This window comes from Notechis scutatus, chromosome 2, assembly GCF_049901735.1.
Source record: "Notechis scutatus isolate UNSWTSFEM ecotype Mainland chromosome 2, rNotScu1.2, whole genome shotgun sequence".
Taxonomy (NCBI): domain Eukaryota; kingdom Metazoa; phylum Chordata; class Lepidosauria; order Squamata; family Elapidae; genus Notechis; species Notechis scutatus.
In genome coordinates, this window is record NC_142010.1 from 182133074 (window position 1) to 182153568 (window position 20495).

The 20495-nt window shown below is 38.5% G+C and overlaps 1 protein-coding gene across 2 annotated transcripts in view; it reads left to right on the top strand.

The window, feature by feature from the left end:
• The window catches only part of PTBP3 (polypyrimidine tract binding protein 3), a 69607-nt gene extending 53779 nt beyond the window's left edge, over positions 1-15828 (top strand). For both annotated transcript variants that reach the window (XM_026672313.2, XM_026672311.2), the window contains 2 exons: positions 9560-9637; positions 10091-15828. In XM_026672313.2, the coding sequence (XP_026528098.1) occupies positions 9560-9637; positions 10091-10223 (211 nt within the window). In that variant the 3' untranslated portion in view covers positions 10224-15828. The remainder of the gene's footprint in view (positions 1-9559; positions 9638-10090) is intronic.
• Positions 15829-20495: the final 4667 nt, after the last annotated feature.

Here is a 20495-nt window from a genome sequence, read left to right on the forward strand (position 1 = left end):
AGACACAAGGTCCATCCCACTCCTGATAGGACCTAATGGTAAAGACTGCAACGACGACACTATTAAAGCCAACCTCTTTAACATTCTTCAGTATTTGAAAACAGCAATGGATCATGCCCAGTATTTCCTAGTCGAACCAGACAACTACAATGATCTAATACATATCAATTTTACAGAAGACAATGTTGAAAAAGCACTAAGCAATCTAAAACCATCTCTATCTATTGGACCGGATGGAATATGTGCCTACTTCTTAAAAAAGCTATCCACTGCCATAGCCGAACCTCTAAGCATAATCTTTGAAAAATCTTTCAGGACCAGCTCCTTGCCAAAACTATGGTCACAAACCACGGTCATCCCCATCTTCAAAAAGGGAGAGCCCAGCCTAATTGAAAATTACAGACCAATCTCTTTATGCTGCGTCACCTGTAAAGTCATGGAATCAATTATTAACCAATCCATCATCCTCCACTTAGAAACAAACAACCTACTCTCTAATAAACAATTTGGTTTCAGGAAAAAACTATCATGTAATCTGCAACTCTTACACTGCAAAAACATATGGACTACACAACTCGATCAGGGCAAAGCAATAGACGCAATCTACACAGCCTTCTGTAAAACCTTTGATTCAGTGGTACACGACAATCTACTCCTAAAACTAAAATCTTACGGTATCTCTGGACACCTGCATAACTGGATAGAAGCATTCCTATCAAACAGACAACAAATGATCAAAATTGGGAGCGTCCTATCAAATTCTGTACCTGACAACAGTGGTGTTCCCCAAGGCAGTGTTCTAGGACCCAACTCTCTTCATAATCTACATAAAATAAATGACCTCTGTGATCATATTAAGAGCAAATAGATGCAGGGATATCTCTTCTCTTCGTTCTCTTCGCTGATGATGTAAAGCTATTCAATACCACAGACAATACTGTTACCCTTCAAAAAGACCTTGACTATGTATCAGAATGGTCAAACAAATGGCAACTTCAAATCTCAACAAATAAATGCTCTGTCCTACATATTGGCAAAAAAAAAAATCAGAAAATAAAGTACAAGCTGAATAGTCAAGGCCTTGTTGAGGATCCAAACTCTGTCAAGGACCTTGGAGTACTCATCTCTAATGATCTAAGTGCTAGAGCCCACTGTAACTACATCGCCAAAAAGGCATTAAGAGTTGTTAACCTAATCCTACGTAGCTTTTTCTCTGGTAATATCACACTACTAACTAGAGCATACAAAACAATTACTAGACCTATACTTGAATACAGCTCATCAGTCTGGAACCCACATCATGTATCTGATATTAACACAGTTGAGAAAGTCCAGAAATGTATCACAAGAAGAGTTCTCCGCTCCTCTGCCAATTGCAGAATACCTTATGCCACCAGACTTGAAACTCTAGACCTAGAAAACCTAGAACTACGCTGCCTTCGGTCTGATTGAAATACAGTATATAAAATCATACATTGCAATGTCCTACCTGTAAATGAATACTTCAGCTTCAACCATAACAATACAAGAGCACACAATAGATACAAACTCAAGGTTAATCGCACCAAACTTGATTGCAGGAAATACAACTTCAGCAACAGAGTGGTCAATGTCTGGAATACTCTACCTGACTCTGGTTTCTTCCCCAAACCCCAAAAACTTTAACCTTAGACTGTCTACTATTGACCTCACCCCTTTCCTAAGAGGTCTGTAGGGGGCATGCATAAGCGCACCAATGTGCCTACCGTCCCTGTCCTATTGTTTGTTTTATTTTTATTTTTATTATATGTATCCATGTATTCATAACTATGTTTTTACTTATACCTATTATTTTGTAAACAATTGACAAAAATAAATAAAAATAAATAAATAAATAAATGTCTTGGATTGTCAAGTGCTCCTATAGTAAAGGGAAGCACAATGAGACGTTTAAAATTGTCTAAATGATCTCATTCCAACATGGCTAGTGGCGCACTCTGTGTAATACCTTTTATATTCTTACCCAATACATGCAATGGCAATAGGGTAAGCCTTGTTATTGATATTAAATGTTTTAAATATTTAATTAAATATTAAATTGATATTAAATATTAAATGGGAGAGGGTGATGGAGAAAAAAATTAGGTGTAGCAAAAAGTCTAGTATAGAGGCCCATTTGTAATGGATTGAAACTACATCATTTGGCATATCCAAATCAAAGACTCTTATTTGACCTGTTTCCCTGGTCTAAACATTTCACAGCTCTAGAATAGAATAACAGACTTGGAAGGGACCTTGGAGGTCTTCTAGTATGACCCCCTGCAGGAAACCCTACACCACTTCAGACAAATGGTTATCCAACATCTTTTTAAAAAAATTCAGTGTTAGAACATTTACAACTTGTGGAGGCAAGTTGTTCCACTGATTAATTGTTCCAACTTTCAGGAAATTTCTCCTTAGTTCTAAGTTGCTTCTCACCTTGATTAATTTCCACCCATTGCTTCTTGTCCTGCTCTCAGGTGCTTTGAAGAATAGCTTGACTCCCTCTTCTTTGTGGCAGCCCCTGTGATATTGAAACACAGCTATCATGTCTCCCCTAGTCCTTCTTTTCATGAAACTAGACATACCCAATTCCTGTAACCGTTCATATATTTTAGCCTCCAGTCCCCTAATCATCTTTGTTGCTCTTCTCTGCACTCTTTCTAGAGTCTCAATATCATTTTTTACATCGTGGCGACCAAAACTGAATGCAGTATTCCAAGTGTGGCCTTACCAAGGCATTATAAAGTAGTATTAACACTTCACATGATAATTTGTGGGGATTGAGCTGAAAGCCACAGTGAGGCAAATCCAGAAGGTGGCAAATGTCCCTACAAGGATTAACCTACAGCAGAAAATTAGTTTTAGTCTATATTGTATTTTCATGCTGACCTACCCAGAGACACAGCCCAGTTCCAGCCAAAGAAGTACATATGGCATGGGATGGAGAACATTACGCATAGTTCTGATACACTATTTAGTGCCTTAGCTCAAGATAATTTGACTTCTGCAGGAATTAAGTTGTTTCCATTCTTGGCCTTCATAATCTAAAGACTATTGTTTTATTTTCAGAGGGAAATGTATTCATTTGATACAGTAACCAAAAAAATCCTCTTGGCAACTTTAATATTAACCATCTATTGTGTCATAAACAGTCATGGATTGGCATCACTTGGTGCACCTAATTCTGTAACGGACCTCTGAATTAAAGTACTATCTACTCATCTTTAAGTTGTCCTAAAACAATGCTGAGTCAACACGCTGTCCCCCAGATTAGCATTTCCCAGGCATGGCAATTTTCAGATGTATGGACTTCCAACTCCACAGCACTTAGGAGAATTCTGAGAGTCAAAGTCTATACATCTGGAAGTTGCCAAGGTTTGTGTGCTAGACATTGTCCTAGACCCGTGAGGGCGAGCCTATGGCAGGCGTGCCACAAGTGGCATGCAGAGCCATTTGTGCTGACATGCGAGCCACAGGCAAACTTACCTCACTGTGCATGCGTGCGCTTCACAGCTGATTTTTTTTGGGGCGGTTGGTTTGAGGCCTTTTTCGGCCTCCCAGAGGCTTGGAAAAGCCTCTGCAAGGCTTTTCAGGGCGAATTATAGGCCTGTTTCGTCACTTCCAGTATTACAGGAAGTGATGAAATGAGCCTATAATTCGGCCTGAAAAGCCTTGCAGTGTCTTTTTCCAAGCCTCTGGGAGGCCGAAAAAGGCCTCAAACCAATGGAAAAAAAATCAGCTGTGAGGTGCAGTGCAGGTAAGCGGGTGGCAGGGGAGGATTGTGCATGCAGGGGCGGGGGAAGGGGGCGTGCATTGCATTCTGGGTGCTGGCACACGTGTAGTTTTTGGCATAGGAGCCCAAAAAGGTTAGCCACCACTGCCCTAGACAATTCTTATCACTATACTGAACTTTTCTGAGTTATTGCTGGAGGGTATTTTGACCTATGAGCAGGCTAATTCTTATGGGAAAGATGATTCTCCTTTCAGTACCTCACAACCCAGTAGGGAAAATACCCACCAATTGTGCAGCAAGATTGGCAGGAGTCTTGCTGGATTTCACAGGATTCATTTCTCTGCTGTTCAGGGTAGCTTCTGGGAGAATAGAGCCAGATTCTGCCTTGATCGTGCACCTAGCTAAATTCTGCCAAATCAGAAAAACGAACTAGCTGTGTAAAGATGTCCCTGCATCTATTTGGATGTGAATAATTGAAACTGACAAATGGAAGGAACAACAAAATCAGCAGCAAAAGCCCAGTTCAACTTTCTTACTTATGTTCCGGATACTGCAATGAGAAAAAGTGGAGTTGTTGCTTCTAAAAGTGAAAATGTTAAAGTGAAATAATGGGCGAGGGGAAATCCCCTCTTCTTCACCAAATCAAATAGTTGTCTTTGGCCTTTACTTGTTGAAATCCTGAGGAGGAGTTTTCAAAAACGGAGATGGGGTGGGTGGGTGAAATATATGAAAGCTATTTGGGAAGCAAAAGCACCACAGCAAAGAGCAAGAGCTGGGAAAGAAACAGCTGCAGTGCAGGTTGATTAAGAGACCTGAGCAGATGATCTGGCCATGCCAGCACATCCCATCATGCTTGGCTCCATGATAATTGGCAATGGAGCTTTACAGATTTTATGTATCTTGAAACTACTGTATATTTAGATAATGCCAAACGAGGTGGCTAAAAATGGAACTTTTACACTGATTCTGCTCACACTTGCCTTACTTATGGATTTGCTTATATGAGATAAGATGAGATAAGAATATCCTGAGGAAAAGTAGGAGATTGGTGTCATCGGCACACAATTATGTTATGGTTAAGTGCAAATGGGAATAATGTCTATGGAGATTCTCAGTCATCCAAGTCATGGTTGTCCCAAGAGGCAACTGGACTTTCTGGGTTTTTTTTGAAGACGTTTCACTTCTCATCCAAGAAGCTTCTTCAGAAAGTCCAGTTGCCACTTGAAAATGTACCTTTGAGACAAATGGGAAGAATATTTTTCTTTTTAGATTCCATGAATATTTGCTAATTTTGAGACTTCCGGTTTGAGCTTCTTCAGCGACAGACCGAAACCTCGTCTCTGCGAGGCTTCGATCCGTGCTCGCCTCTGGAGCGCCCCGAGCCGGCTGGTTTCGGGACTAAGCCACCCCGTAGAGGTGGTGAAGAGGGGGGAGACTGCCTGCAGGGTTGAGGAGAGCCGCATCTCTCCTCCCCAGCTGGCCATTACTCCCTTTCCCGAAGGCAGTTGCAGCGGTGGTCAGAAATGGCCACAACAAAGAAGAACTCGACCAGAAAAGAATGTGCAGGAGGAAGATAAGAGAAGAAAGTTTTGGTTGACCGGGTCAAACAGCAAAAGCAACAAATAAGGTACCCTGGAATTGAAACTATTAAAAAACAATAACGTTGTTCCCTAAGTAGATTTTTAAGCTGTGAAGGAGAGAGAAAAGGGAAAAGATTTGGTGTTTTTTTCTCCTTTTCCTATACTGACAGCTAAGAGACTTAAGTAAGAAATTGGAAAAAAATCCACTTTGACATCAATAGGCATTTAATGCTGAAAATAAAAAGTCAAAGGGATAATAAAGATTTCTGGATAATTAAAAGCTTTTGAAAACAGGAAAGGAGAGAAAAAGAATAAAAGGGCAGGATCTGGAAGGGAGGAGACTGCCTGGAATTAAAAAAGAATTTACAGCAAAATCTCAACAAGACTTCCAAAAGATACATTCTAACTGAAATATTGCAACAAAAACCCCTGGAAGAGAAAGTCAAAAAAATAAATAAATAAGAAGATATAACTCGGGACTATCTGGATTACTTGATGATTTCTGGATTCTTGGTGATTGTTTTGAATGACTAAAATCAATCGGGTGGTTGTTTAAAACTGTTTAAAATGGCTCCACTTTTAGAAGAACTGAAAATGGAACTTAAAAAGTACAAAGAAGATGCACAAGAGGGAGAGGTTCTTTTGGCTTCGTATTTCAGTTTTTAGAAATGAAGATTTGGAATTATGAGAAAAAACAAGAAATGCCTGCAGAACAAGAAGATTGTGACAAAGAAGAAGCCATCTTTAATGAACAAGTAATCTTAGATGAGGGGGGAAGTAAGGGGGGAAAGAGAATGGAAAGTTTAAGATTGGGAAAAACAACTCCCCCCAAAAAATAGAGTGAAAAATAAGTATAAAATCAGAAAGCAACAGAAGAGGGAAATGCAGAAGAGAGAATTAGAAGTAGAGAGACAAGGGGGTAAAAAGGGGAGGGAGAAGATGAGAGGGAAGAAAGAAAGGAAAAGAAATCATAAAGGACAGAAACAAAATATAGAGAAACAGGGCCTATTTAGAGATAATGGGTGAAAATTTAATGGAAAAAGGGATTCTGCAAAGGTACATAAGATAGTATGGTTATATTAGAAACAGAAATAATTTTAGAAAGTATGAAACAATATATGATTAAAATGTCTGATAAAATAGTTATCGTAATTCAGTGGAATGCTTGTTAATAAATAAATGTAATAAAAGGTATATTTAATGATTTATAAAACGTGAAGAGAAATAAGGGAAAAATTAATTATGGAGCTTATATATGTTTTTAAGGAAGTATGATATTTAATTGAAAAGAAGTGTTAAAGAGGTTAAGATTTTAATGATTATTAATGATAGAACTGAACTGGAATGGAATGAGGGTTTATAATTACATATATTTACAATCTTTTTTTTTTTTTAAAGAATATAGTGTGTATTATAAGAACGTTCCAAGCAGAATTCGATTGGAAGTTATGTATTATGTATTATATTGAAGGTCATAACCTTAAGGTATATACTGAAGTTTAAATAAGAGTTGAATGGATGTAATTAAAAGATATAAAGGTGTCATACTCCAATTAGTAACTACAGGAGAAAATTTGTGTAATGAGAAAAGATAGTATGAAATTGAAACAGAACAGACAAAAGTATAAATATGATTTGAATTGAGATGAGATAATCAAAATAAAATTGAGAAAATTAAAAGGGGGGAAAAACTACCGTATATACTTGAGTATAAGTCAACCCGAATATAAGCCGAGGCACCTAATTTTACCGCAAAAAACTGGGAAAACTTATTGACTCGAGTATAAGCCGAGGGTGGGAAATGCAGCAGCTACTGGTAAATTTCAAAAATAAAAATAGATACCAATAAAAACTTTCACTAGGACAGTTGAGAATAAGTTTGATGTTCACAATTTCCTCTTTGAAAGAGACCAGTAAATAGGGAACAAGAAGATGAAGAAAAAGAAGTGTGTTTTTTCACACTTTTCACACTGCAGTGAACAAAAATGGCATCGTAGGAACAGGCTTATTCTCAGTCCAAAGGTTTTTTTGTGATTTCTTCCCTGATTTAAGGGAAATTTGGGAAACGATATCACTATCATGAAAGGTTTAATTGATTCACTAACCCAAAAGAAGATGATGATGACAGTGGAAGGCAGGAGTCACTCTCTCCCTTGCAAGAAAAAAGCAAGAGCCGTTCTTATGATCTCTCTCTCTCTCTCTCCCCGTAATACAGTCAAGCCCTTTCCAGCACGCGCGATCTGCCGCTGCAGCTTTGTACCTTGCAAATGCAAAATCCCAGGTTTTTTGCATTTGCAAGGTGCAAAGTGGCGAGGGCGGATCGCGCATGCTGGAAAGGGCTTGACTGTATTACGGGAGAGAGAGAGATCATAAGAACGGCTCTTGCTTTTTTCGTGCCTCCCACTGTCATCAACATCTTCTTCTTTTGGGTTAGTGAATCAATTAATTTGGGAAATGATCTCACTATCATGAAAGTCAGTGTTCTCTGCCCGTGGGGCGGAAGAAAACGCCCCGCGGCATATCCACGCGCGTGTAAGGGGAATCAGAAATCCCCGCGTTCAACGCCTAGCACGCAGCTGTGAGCAAATACTGGGAAAACCTGATTGATCAGAAGGAAGGAGGCAAAAGAGGGAGGGGTGGTGGTGGACGGAGGTCCCACTGGTATTTGTGAAACACTTGGTCGGCAGCGCTTAAAGTCAACGTCCTGGCTCCCACCCACCCACCCACCCAAAGCCACGAAGTCCCCCCAATCGCGCAGCCCAGAATCGCCCTCGGGCAGCAACGACGCCCGGTGTTTCCCGAGACAAGAAGCTCCGCCATGCAATGAAAGCTCTCGCTCAGCTTCTCAGGCTCATAAAACAGCTGCCGAGCTGAGGTCGCTCGCGGCTCTGCTCAGCTTCATTTCCTCAGCCCCAGCTGCTTTCAGTCCGCTCGGGAGGAGGAGGAGGAAACGAAGCTGAGCAAAGCCGGCGAGCCTCGGCTCGCGTTGTTTTATGAGCCTAGAGCTCAGAAAACAACGCGAGCAGCCGCCACCACCTCCCCCCCCTCCTCCCGAGCGGACTGAAAGCAGCTGGGGCTGAGGAAACGAAGCTGAGCGGAGCCGAAAGCGACCTCGGCTCAGCGTTGTTTTATGAGCCTAGAGCTCAGAAAACAACGCGAGCAGCCGCCACCACCTCCTCCCCTCCTCCCGAGCGGACTGAAAGCAGCTGGGGCTGAGGAAACGAAGCTGAGCGGAGCCGAGCGACCTCGGCTCGCGTTGTTTTATGAGCCTAGAGCTCAGAAAACAACGCGAGCAGCCGCCACCACCTCCTCCCCCTCCTCCCGAGCGGACTGAAAGCAGCTGGGGCTGAGGAAACGAAGCTGAGCGGAGCCGAAGCGACCTCGGCTCTCGTTTTCTGAGCCTAGAGCCTAGAGCCAGGGCGCTTTCATTGCACGGCGAAGCTTCTTGTCTCGGGAAACACCGGGCGTCGTTGCTGCCCCGAGGGGAGGGCGATTCTGGGCTGCGCGATTGGGGGACTTCGTGGCTTTGGGTGGGTGGGAGCGAGGACGGACGGAGTCCTTGAAGTGGGGCTTGCCTGCCCTTGCTGGCTGCCTCTGCTTCCTTAGGGGCGGGGAAGGGGGCTCATCTGGACCAAGGGTGAGTCTCCCCCTCAGTTTCCCCAGAAGGATCTTCCGTTGCTTTTGCCTTCTCCCTACATCTTCCCTCTGTTAAAAATCCCCCCCACACACACACACACACTTATTTTTGGGCACATAGATTTCGTGTCTGAGCATTCTCACATGGCGGTGGGTCTTTCCCCCCCCCCCCTAAAAACAATTTAAAAAAGAAAAAACAATATATCCTCATGCAAGAACTTTTCTGCTTCCGATTACCCCCATGCTTAAAAGTTGCAAAGGAAACACGGAAGCAGGGAAGCGCCTGCCCAGCTCTGGAGCTCCACACCATATTTTTTTTCAGAGGGGAATCTGACTCGAGTATAAGCCGAGGGGGGTTTTTTCAGCACAAAAAATGGGCTGAAAAACTCGGCTTATACTCGAGTATATATGGTATATAGAAAATGTAGAATAGCATAAGATATGGAATAGAACACAAAAAGGAGCATGAAATTGAGTTTTGTGTCTGTATAAAGAAGTTCAACCCAGGACCATGCTATTTTCAAAAAAGATGTTTTACTTGTATTTTGTATATATTTGCTAATGTTGGATACTTAATTCCATGTTACAGGCCTTCTATCACTGTTGATGACCTGAAGAATCTTTTTGCTGGTACTGGATGTATTGTGAAAGCCTTCAAATTCTTTCCGTAAGTTTCTGCACTTTGTGTAAAGAATGCATTCTTGTCATCTATAAGGATATGAAAAGATAATATGATATTGAAATAATGATTGATTGATCTCTGTTGGGGAAAGAAAGAAACATTTTATGGTTACATAAAATTAAAAACTTGACTGTATCTTTGAATTTCCTTTCCTGAAAATAAAAGCATAAAACTGAGAAGCTGTAGCTGAAAAGTATTTGCTTTAACAGAATTAACAAGTAGCAAGTTTTTAGCACACTGACATAGAAGAAGAAAAAAATCAGAGTCTAAGTAACAACCAAGATTTTTAGTGTTGTTTTTATCTTGCAATGTAAGCAGAATGAAGTCCCTCTGAATATTTTCCAAAATAAGTACCATATAGGCAGAATGTAAAAGTTGTGATAGTAAGGATGGTGCACTATCAATAAATGTACTTAACTGTTACTTTTTTGCTTCTAGAAAAGACCGCAAAATGGCTCTTATCCAACTGGGCACTGTGGAAGAAGCAATCCAAGCCCTTACTGAGCTTCATAATCATGATCTTGGAGAAAATCATCACCTCAGAGTTTCCTTTTCTAAATCTACAATCTGAATCTGATGCATTGAGGACCTTTTGGAGTTCAACGTGTGTGCCCATAGTTCCAGTAAAATTTGAGGCAGAGACTGTAACAGGCCAAACCAACGCTGCATCTTTGAACAATGAAACGTGTGTGGTTCATGTGTAATTCTAGACATTGTAACAAATCATGGATTTATCTTTTGCTGTAATGGCAAATAGTCCTCCACAAAATTTTCTGTTAATAATCTATCTTCTTTAGTAGAACCCATCTTTCTTTTTTCTTTTTGGTGATTTCAGGAACATAGTCAAGTTTTTATTCCCAGACAATATTTGTGTTCTCTGTCAAACAATGTGATTGATGGAATGTTTTAAAAATAATTTTGGCAAATTATTTTATACATCAGTTATAATCAAAATATTTTTGGTGGGAATAGGTTTTTTTTACTAATTAATGTTTTAATCATTCTCTATTGAAAATTTTGGAGGAAAGGCCGTGCCTTATTTCTCCTTGGAGTAATATAATATCCAATTAATTATGTAACCCACACAGGTAAATTGTCCTAAGGTCAATTTGTTGACAGTTCTAACTAGGCATTACATCACAGTGTGAGAGATAACTGTTGTTACTATGGATGAAGTGTAATAAGAAATTGGAGAAAATGAAAGAAGAAATATGTCCTGATTTCAAGTTTTGTACATTTCTTTCAGAAAAATAATTGTTTACACTCCTAAGGAAAAAAAATCAGGTCTGTCATATGGTTTGACAAATTTTTAGAAAGGTTATTTTTTGGTAAGGTCTTGTTTTAAACATATAAAATTTAAACCTCAAGGGTTTTTTGTACCACTATAATCTCTAATACTTAAATAAGAATTACTGTGTATTTACTTAATTTCTTATGTGCCTTATTATGTGCTTATAATGATATAATAGTTTAGAGTTTTATCTGAAGTATCTTTAACTGTATTGTGGCTTTGTGAAATTTTTTCCCTTTGTCTTAGTTTTTAAACATTTGGTGATTTTAAAGATGTTTTTAATAAGTAATAGTCAAATCAGATTTTGGTGCTTTGGTATAGGGGTGGGTAGGTTGGGAACGAAGATAACTCAGTGCTCCTGCTTCTAGGCCTCTTCACAATATTTTAGAGGTTGCAGTTGAGTGGTGCCCTTGTTGGGCTTTAGAAAATGTTCTCAGTTTCTGGTTGATATCTAACAGTTGAGTTATTGACTCTGAGAATATTTTGCCTCAGGATTCTTTTCACCCAACAGTAATGGGCTTGTTGTGCTTGGTGCAGATGGGCTTGCATTCACAAATGTCAAAACTTCAGGACTGAATGTTCACTCCTTTTTGGAGAGAGAGATGCAATCTTAACTATTTTTTTGTGAAATATAGGTATACTCAAGTTATTTCTATGATTGTAATACAATGTTTTTAGAGGGGTCTCAAGATGTTACGTCTACTGAAAAAAAAATGCATTGTTTTATAAAATATTCCTCTCATCAATAAGGATGGTTAATCCTTTCCATTGATTTGAAAATGGAGACAAAGATTTAGAAAAAGAAATAGAATGTGATAATATGAAGTGTGCTCATTGTCTTTGGAATGTTTAGTAGGTTAGGTTGTTCTGTGAATACCAGCTTTTGCTTGGCAAAAAGAATTTCACAGCTTTAGATCAATCTCTAAACTCCTTTAAAATGACAAAATTATAAGTTACCTTTGAAATGCAAGTTTCTTACTTAACATTGCTGTAGCATGAAAGGATACGCAGTGCGACACTGGCTGCCTTAAATTTGTATAGTTGTGCGTGGAAGATAGTTTGTTGATAATCACAATTTGGACACTTGATTAGCATGTGTTTTGTCAACATGTATGTTTCTTCATGTAAAGCTACATTAGTGTCCAGGAAGATCTGATTCCATTTTAGCTATGACTTGCAGCTGTTTGAAAATAATAAGTCTATTAAAACAAGCCAACTCTAGAGTAGCAACATATTTTCTTAATTTAGCAAAGTGATTAAAACGAGTGCCTGATTCTGTTATGCCACATGAGCCTTAGTGTTTCCCTTTCATTCTATCAATTTTAGTGGACTATGGCTCAAAATAAGTATATTTAGGATGACAGCCCCATAAGCCATTAAATAGCTACTTGGATTAGAGAACCAATAAATTTGCCTTGTATTGTTACTTGCTAAATTACGTTTAGGCTTGGTCACCATGTGTTTAATGCTGCTACAGAGGGGGATGTGGTTGGACTTGATGAATGTAACTGAAGCAGGAAAAAATAAGACTGAGCATTAACATGTATAATATCAAGAGTTTTGTGTGTGAGTGTGTGTGTGCGCATGTGTATTATGTGAAATACCTTATGTTTTATGCTGATAAACATTGCAAGCATTTAATTTATTGATTTTACTAATCTTAAACAACTTTGTAGAGTTAAGAGAAATAAATGGTCAATTTAAGATTAAAAAAATACCATAGTTTCTATAAAATTTCCTACTTCCAGTTTTGAGTTTTTAGACCTACAATTATAGTTATATGCTGGCAAATGTTTTGGATTTTATTTTGGATATATCCTTTTAGGGAGGTCTCATCATAATTACCTTATATTCTGTATAAATCATGGTTGTAGTGTATGTGTGTTTAACATTTTGAGTTTGATTTTACTTGGCAAGCTTATTTTTTCCATGAGTTGCAAATATAAGAAATGGCAGTACAAACTTTGCATTTAAAACAGGAATTCCATTTATAGCAATAGTTAGCTTAATTTTCTCCTCCCGTGGAATGTTTTAGAAGGCAACCTCTTGAATTTGGATTAAGATAAAAACAGATAACTACCATTTTCTTGTCCTTTTACTCCTTTGCTGCAGAACATTAGAAATAAATAATGTTACCATAGAATAGTAAGTGGCTTAATTAAGGATGTGGTTATTCGGTAACATAATTTTTTGCAGATATTGCCTTATAAAGCACCCTAGTATAGAAAATTAATTTTCCAAATTATTTCATCATTCTCATCAATTTTGGTTGCCGTAACCTTTATTTTCTGTTAAGCTGTAAAGCACTGTGGCCCTCGCAAAACCTTTGGAAGTGCAGTTGAAGTAACAAACTTTCATATAAGGCCTCTAGTATTTGGGTTGAAAAATTGAAGGTTTTAAATCAATGCATAGGGTATATTTATACATAACAGAAGTAGCAATGGTGCCCTTTTAGTAAACCGATTAGCACCTCTTATGAAGAGGGATTTGCAGTTCCATAGATCAACATTTGTGATGGAAATGCTTTTTAAATTGGGAATTATGGCACATTCCTCATCTGATAGCAATGCATCAGAGCTAAAATGCCTTCAGAAACAACCAGGTTCAAACCTGGTCTAATTTGAAATAGTATTGGCTCAAGTTTTCAATCATCCACAGTTCTTGGGATTTTTATTCCGAAAGGTAAAGCCATAATAGTTTAACAATGAAATGCAAACTGGCTATATTTGACTATAAATTAGGAAAAAAAATAGACCTTTTTTTTTTCTTTCAAAACTGGCTTGGGAAGGATAACTGCAGTATGCTGGTAGAGCTGCAATCTCTTACTGCAGTCTCTTCATACCATGCATTCTGTGTTTAATAATAATTGGTATATATATGTGCCCAAATTGTAATGTGGTTTAACTTCAGTATTGCGCCACAATTTTTTTTCTATCCAACATGTTTGCAGGTTTCTGAATATCAAAGCAACATTAATTTGAACCCTTGCCCTAACTTGGTTGCCTTTCCCATTTCTCACCTTTCGTACTCTTAACTGTGTTTGAAGGATACTCTGTAGGCTCTTTGTGCCTATGTTTTTAAAAGCAGCCTTGAGTTGTCTGTGTAGCACAGGGGTGTCAAACTTGTGGCCTGAAGGCTGGATGCATCATGCACCGCCCATGCCCACGCCTGGTTTAGTGAAGGGAAAAAGTTGTGATACATTACGCGACAACACTGTTACGATGCAAGTTTGACGCACCTGGTGTAGCACCTCTTCTTTCAGACCGAAAGGCTCCACTTGCAATGGATACTTGCTCTAAAGTTTAGCACGTGGGGTGCATTTTGTGAGCCAAATCCATTGCTGCCTATTTAAGTATATCCAAGGAAAATCATGGTGATACTTCTGGGAATAGCAAATATATAGTGTGTAGATACTGGAATATATATACTAGAACAACAACAGCTCAGATATATATTGCTATTTTCAAAGGAGCAGACCTGAGTAGGTAACTGTATGAAAGCCATTTTGTTCGCCTTGACACTTTTGTGGACTGGTAACTTTGATTACAATTGCCAGATTTGAATTGTGCTGCAAACTGTTGACATTTTGCACACATAACGTTTTTGAAGCAAACAAACTCCTAATTGTCTTTGCAAAAATCTGTATGTAATATATGAAACTGTTCTTAATTTTTAAAGCAAACCTTAACAATTAGGAATTATTTTTTAAAAAAACAAAAGCTTCGTAAATCTTAATTTCAGGGTTTTACAAAGAAAAAAACAAAATGGGACCAAAGTTCATGTGCCTTCAGTAGATTTCTGTATTTTATTTTATTTTATTTTTGCTAAATTTTTCAGTCTTTAAAATCAGCACTCTTGTGTTCAAGGAAATGTGTATTTATATAGACTAAAATACCAAATGACCCATGAACATATAATGTCCTTATGTGCAGTTGATTGCTTATTGTTTCAGTCAGTTTATAGCTCTTTTGCTGTCTACATTGTAACATGAATCATGTTGTACCATACAGGAGTTCAAGACATCTGGCTTTACATTTCTCACAGTAAGTTTTAACCTGGAAAATAATAAATCAGAGAGGAGGATACATATTTCCTCTTTTATAAATAAGCTCTTGCAGAAATTCCCATTCTTGGATTAATGTGCATCATTAGTGAGGATAGGGGGAAAACACCCAATCAGTTAAACTTTTAATTCATCTCTGTAATTGTGTTTTTATTCTTCTCCAATTCGTTCTCCAATTTCTGGACAAACAAGCCTCCCACTTTCTCAACATACGGTTGCTGACCAAACAAAATGTTGCATTATTAGATTGTCACCTCATTTGCAATGACCAAAGATTGCTTGCTCTGGTTTTACTGAAACATCTTGCCAGTTCTGTCCTTGAGGTATTTTTTTCTTGAAAGACTCCGTGTAAAGTGGCCTTTTATGCGATTATTGGTGATGAACAAGAGACAAGATTTTTTTAAAATGTGAACCAAATAAAATGGTCTAAGGGAAGAGGGTGAGTGGATATTTAATACTGTATTCAGACAAATAAAGGCACACAGTTACAGGAGCCAGACATTCCCTAATTTTTCATGTGTTCACAAATCCCCTTTTAAGTTTGTAAAAATATTCATCTAACACAAGAAAATGCTGTAAATATTTGTAACAACATTTTTTTACCTGGCAAAAAAAAGGTTTTTGGGAACAAGTATAAAATGGTTTTTATATTATTAATAAAAAGAACATCAATTGTCTTGTATATTTTGATAAGCAACAGTACCAGCTTTTGTTTGTTAAGCAGCTTGTGGCATTGGAGGGGAGAAAGGATTCCGTGTTGTTGAAATGACTTGATGTTATAAATGCAAAGAAGTTGAAATATTAAAGAAACCTATTTTCTAACTGTGTAGTGCATGGTTAATTTGAATTTCTGTACACTGCCGTTTTATTCCATTTCTTTTAAGTTTTGTGTACTTGCTGATTATTACTTGAGTATCTACCTAACTCTTTTTTCTAAAACTCTAGTTGTAGCATGCCTCTTAATAAATGTCATGACATCTGTACTCTCAATTTTTTCTGCGTTCTTGTCTATTACTTTAGATTTCCCTTTTTAATTGTTAAGCTAATGTCTGTCTCTTTTATTTGTGTTTTTCTTCTATTGGCCATCTATACTTGCTCTCTTTGGGTTTTGTCTCAAGTCTTTGAAAATCATGTTTTCACAGAACCACCTTATACAAAGTAATATATAATGTAAGACAAGCAATTTACTGGTTTGTTTTAATTTATTCTGGAACAAATACTCTTAAAAGAAATAGTTATCCAGTTTAGTTCACACACGTCTAGCCATCTGAACCTACTTAACAGACTTAGCAGAGAAAGTATAACAGCACATAGTTCATCAGCTACAAGTTATCACTTGCCACCCCAAGCCAGAAAACATTTTATCACGAGTAAAAAATATTCTAAACTGTTTTGTCCTTGTTCATTTCATCAAGTCAGAATACCATTGCCAACCTCTTAATTCTAATCTCTTTCATTTGGGGGAGTGGCTGGAGGAAAATAGAGCAGATCTTTCTTTTGCATTGACATTAGATTAAAGCCCAACAGAGATGATCTTAAAAGCTCGCCCCTCTCTCTTTGGACACCAGATTGGTTTGCCATTTCACTAGACCAAGGTCATGCAATTGTATTTGCTGCTAGACCACAGCAGCAAATTGTTAAAGTAGATAAGAATAGCTGGTTAATTTATTATATCAATATTCCAAAGGTCATGAAAGCATTTGCAAAAAATGGTTCACGGATAGCAGTGATGAGCAAGCTAGGAATTTTATCAAATGCCATTGCATTATCCAGCAGTGGACACAGGAGACTGCAATGATGGCATATGTGGAGTGACATCCTGGTGCAAATGCAGCAAATACATTTTGTCCCAGCACATCCCATTATCTCTTTTCTCAACATTTTTATTTTATCTCCAAGCTCTTGCACAGGTATCTTGACCACCATTTAAAAGTAGCTTTGGCTGCAAATTGCATTGATGTAAATGCTTTACTTCTTTCCTAATTCACTAGTTGTAACTTGATCCTTGAAATTCTATCCTATCCTGAAATTACTAGGTGACCCAGTGAAGAGTCTTTGCTCTTTCTACCTCTGAGAATGACATCGGAAAGCTGAATCACGATGGGGCAATAATTACCCTGTACAGGAGGTTCCTGATGAGAGCTGCAGTGATGTGATGTCATAAGTTGCGCAGTTACAGTATATTGGCTCTTTTAACTTGTGAGAAGGCTATGGAAGTTTAGCAAACTTAAAAAAGAATAGACCAGGGCTGTAAAACTGGCGGCCCACAGACCGGATGTGTCACACACTAGCCACGGCCACACCCGGTTTAGCAAAGGTCATGATACGTCACGTGATGATGCAAGTTTGACCCCTGGAATAGACCTCTATTTCCCTTTTGTCAACGTTCTATGACTAAGGTCCCTAAATAACTTCCAATGGCGTACTGCATATTATATGAAAATGAGGGTGGGGATTAAATTGCAACGTTGGATCATCCAGTTTGAATGCATCCACTATTGTTCCTCTAATTCTGGAGTTGGTAACGTTAGCTTTAAAGTTAGCCACCCACATACCTGCAGGGACAGTTAAGGGAAGAGGCGCTTAGCCTGGGCTATTTACATACTACTAAAACTCCTGTCTGTAACCTTAATTTGAGCAAATTGGTTTATCATAGGGCAACAATTTTTGAATCAAAGGTTCCTAAAATGGGGTAATTTAGACAATACAACAAAATGTCTGGGGTCCATTAATCCTGTTGACTACAGTCACATTCCCACAAGGAAAGTCGCTAGGGAAGCTGGCAAGGTTTCGCTTCCTTCCTGGGTTTCTCTGACGTTAACCCATACATACAAGCAACCCCCTTTCTCTCATGGATCTAGTGCCCTCTCTCCCCAGACATCTTGGGCTCCCACACATGCACAGATCCACCAGCAGCCTACTTGCTGCCTTTCTGTGCTCACGAGTACCATGTACTTTCTTTCCCAGCATGTACCACAGCAGTCCCTCCACCAATTTGAGCATTGCCTCCCTCCCATCCCCTCCTCTCTGAACGGCATCTGCAGAGCAGAGCTATGCACACACCATACCAAGCCAAACTTATCATTATAGATACGATTTAAAACTCTGTGTGTGTGTGTGTCAGACAGAATGGGAATGGCACTTATGGGCATATATTACAGATTTATAATGATTCGAAAATAAACCCATTTTTTTCCTGTTTAGGTAAGGAAATATCTCTGATGACCCCAAAAGGCCACAGTTTGTCCAGTAGTCAATTGGGAGTTTTCAGGTGCATCAGTGTTTTCTAGATAGTGGGGCCCTTTTCTGAATGAGCTTGTCCAAGGTGGCAGAAAACGAGAGGTGGCAGACAATGAACTGGGGACTTCTGCAATATAGCCCTTGTTCTGGCAAAGTTCATGCACACCATTTTTTGAGAAGAGGACAAAGCCATGGTTTCTGTTTTAGTTCAGCTGTTCAAGCCTTGATAAATTATTATACAAGTGTTTGCACTTTCAACATATATGCAAAGTACATATCAGAAGATAAAACTGATGAATTATCTTCTTTTTGCACACGTGTGCCCTTTGTCCCAACATCATTTTGAAAAATCTCCAGAGAGACAAGGCATCATCTGTGAGAATGTTGAAAAGAGGATATTTCTATATTTAGCATGATCAATTGCCTCTATTGGAGTAGCAATGATCCCTTTGAGAGCTAGTTTGGTCTAGGCACCAGGCTAGAAAGTGGGAGGCCATGAGTTCAAGTCCTGTCTCAGCCCAACTCACCTCACAGGGTTGTCGTGAGGAAAATAGGAGGAGGACATTGTGTCAAATACGTTTGCTGCCTTGAGTTATTTGCACAAATAAATAAATGAAAGCCATCTGTCAGCCGTCCCAACTCAGTCAGTTAGAGAAGAAAGACTCTCGACTCTTATTGTTAGCTAAAGTACATTTTACTAACGACAAGTGGTTACAGAGTAGCAAAGCAGGACCTGAAGTTTTGCCCCCAAAGCATCTGGATAACTTTTCCCCTCTCTCCATCTTTCCCTTGGTTAACTCAAAGCGTCCAATTGCATTCAAATCATTATTATTATTTTTCTTTTTGGTAACAGTCCCTGCTTGGTGGGTTGGATGATCTCACATTCCATTCCATGACCTCAGAACGGCCAGCGGTTCTCAGGACGGTATGAAGAATAGTTTGGATTCCCCTTATTACAAGCCCCCCCTTCAACTCCCTCCTCCTATCGCTTATGGCAGACTGGCATCTGGCGAAGCATGGCCAATGTGGCAGGATGGCAGTCCTCTTGAGACCATGGGCCTTATTCCCCATGCTTTTTTGATCAACGTCTGCTTGCCTGCTGCCTTTGGTTTCACCAAACACAAAAGATCAATATCGGTGTTGTCTTTAAAGACTTGAGAGGTTAACGAGTCAACATACAAGAGTGACATTCGTCCCTTGGCTTTCTGATTTTCTTTACTTAAATTTCCAGCCATAAAGCCCCACTCTACAAAAAAGATGTTGTCCAAACAACATTGAGTTAGATAGATTATAGTTCTGTATATTCTCTTAAGGCAAATGACGTACTACGGCTCTGCTGCTGATTTCAATGAAAGGCCACTCATTTAGTTAGTTCAGTGAACAGCCCTTGAATCAGTATTGGTTTCAATAAATGTATGTGCTTTCACCTGCACATAGAAAAAAAATGAAATGAATGCCCTATAAAGAAGATCAGAAGCTACTTCTATGTATCTTTTTAATTTCTATTTTTCTATTACTTTTTTGCTTTCTTGAAATTTTCACCTTTCCTTTTGATGTCTTTTTTCTTTTCCTTACTTCATATTCATTTTTAGTAGTATTTATTTAATATTTATTTTAAAACAAATTGATGAAAAAATATATATAAACAATGATTAATTGAGAAAATGGGTAAAAAAATGAACCTAACTGACAGACACATACATTTATATTCATGGGTTGTGGAGGGCAGCATTTCCCAGACTGGCTAAATTTTGATTTGCAGAATTTCCGTCTGTTTGAAAGGATTCCAAAGCATCTTACAATGTAACAAACAGCCATCAATTTCTGCTATCTTAATCTTACAAAAAGAAAAAAGAAAGACACAAAAGGAATGAAGATGAACACTAACGATTGACACGAGTTTTCCTTTTCTTCTTTTAATTAATTTTTAAGCTAAACTAAGAGTAAAAAAATACACATAATCCTTGAGGTATGGCCATAATTGGGACCAGTATTTCCCTTACCTAAGTGAGTTGTGCCCAATTTATTAACATATTTTTCCATGGTCATTAAGGGAACCATTGCAGTTGTTAAGCAAATCCGTCTTCCTCCATTGACTTGGAAGCTGGCTGGAAAGTGTGAGGATCAGTTTTAAGTCTTTTTTTTTTTTGCTGCTGTTATAACTTTGAATGCTTGCTAAACAAATGGTTGTAAGTTGAGGACTACCTGTGTAGATGCATATAGCTATATTAAAATGTAATACGCCTTTT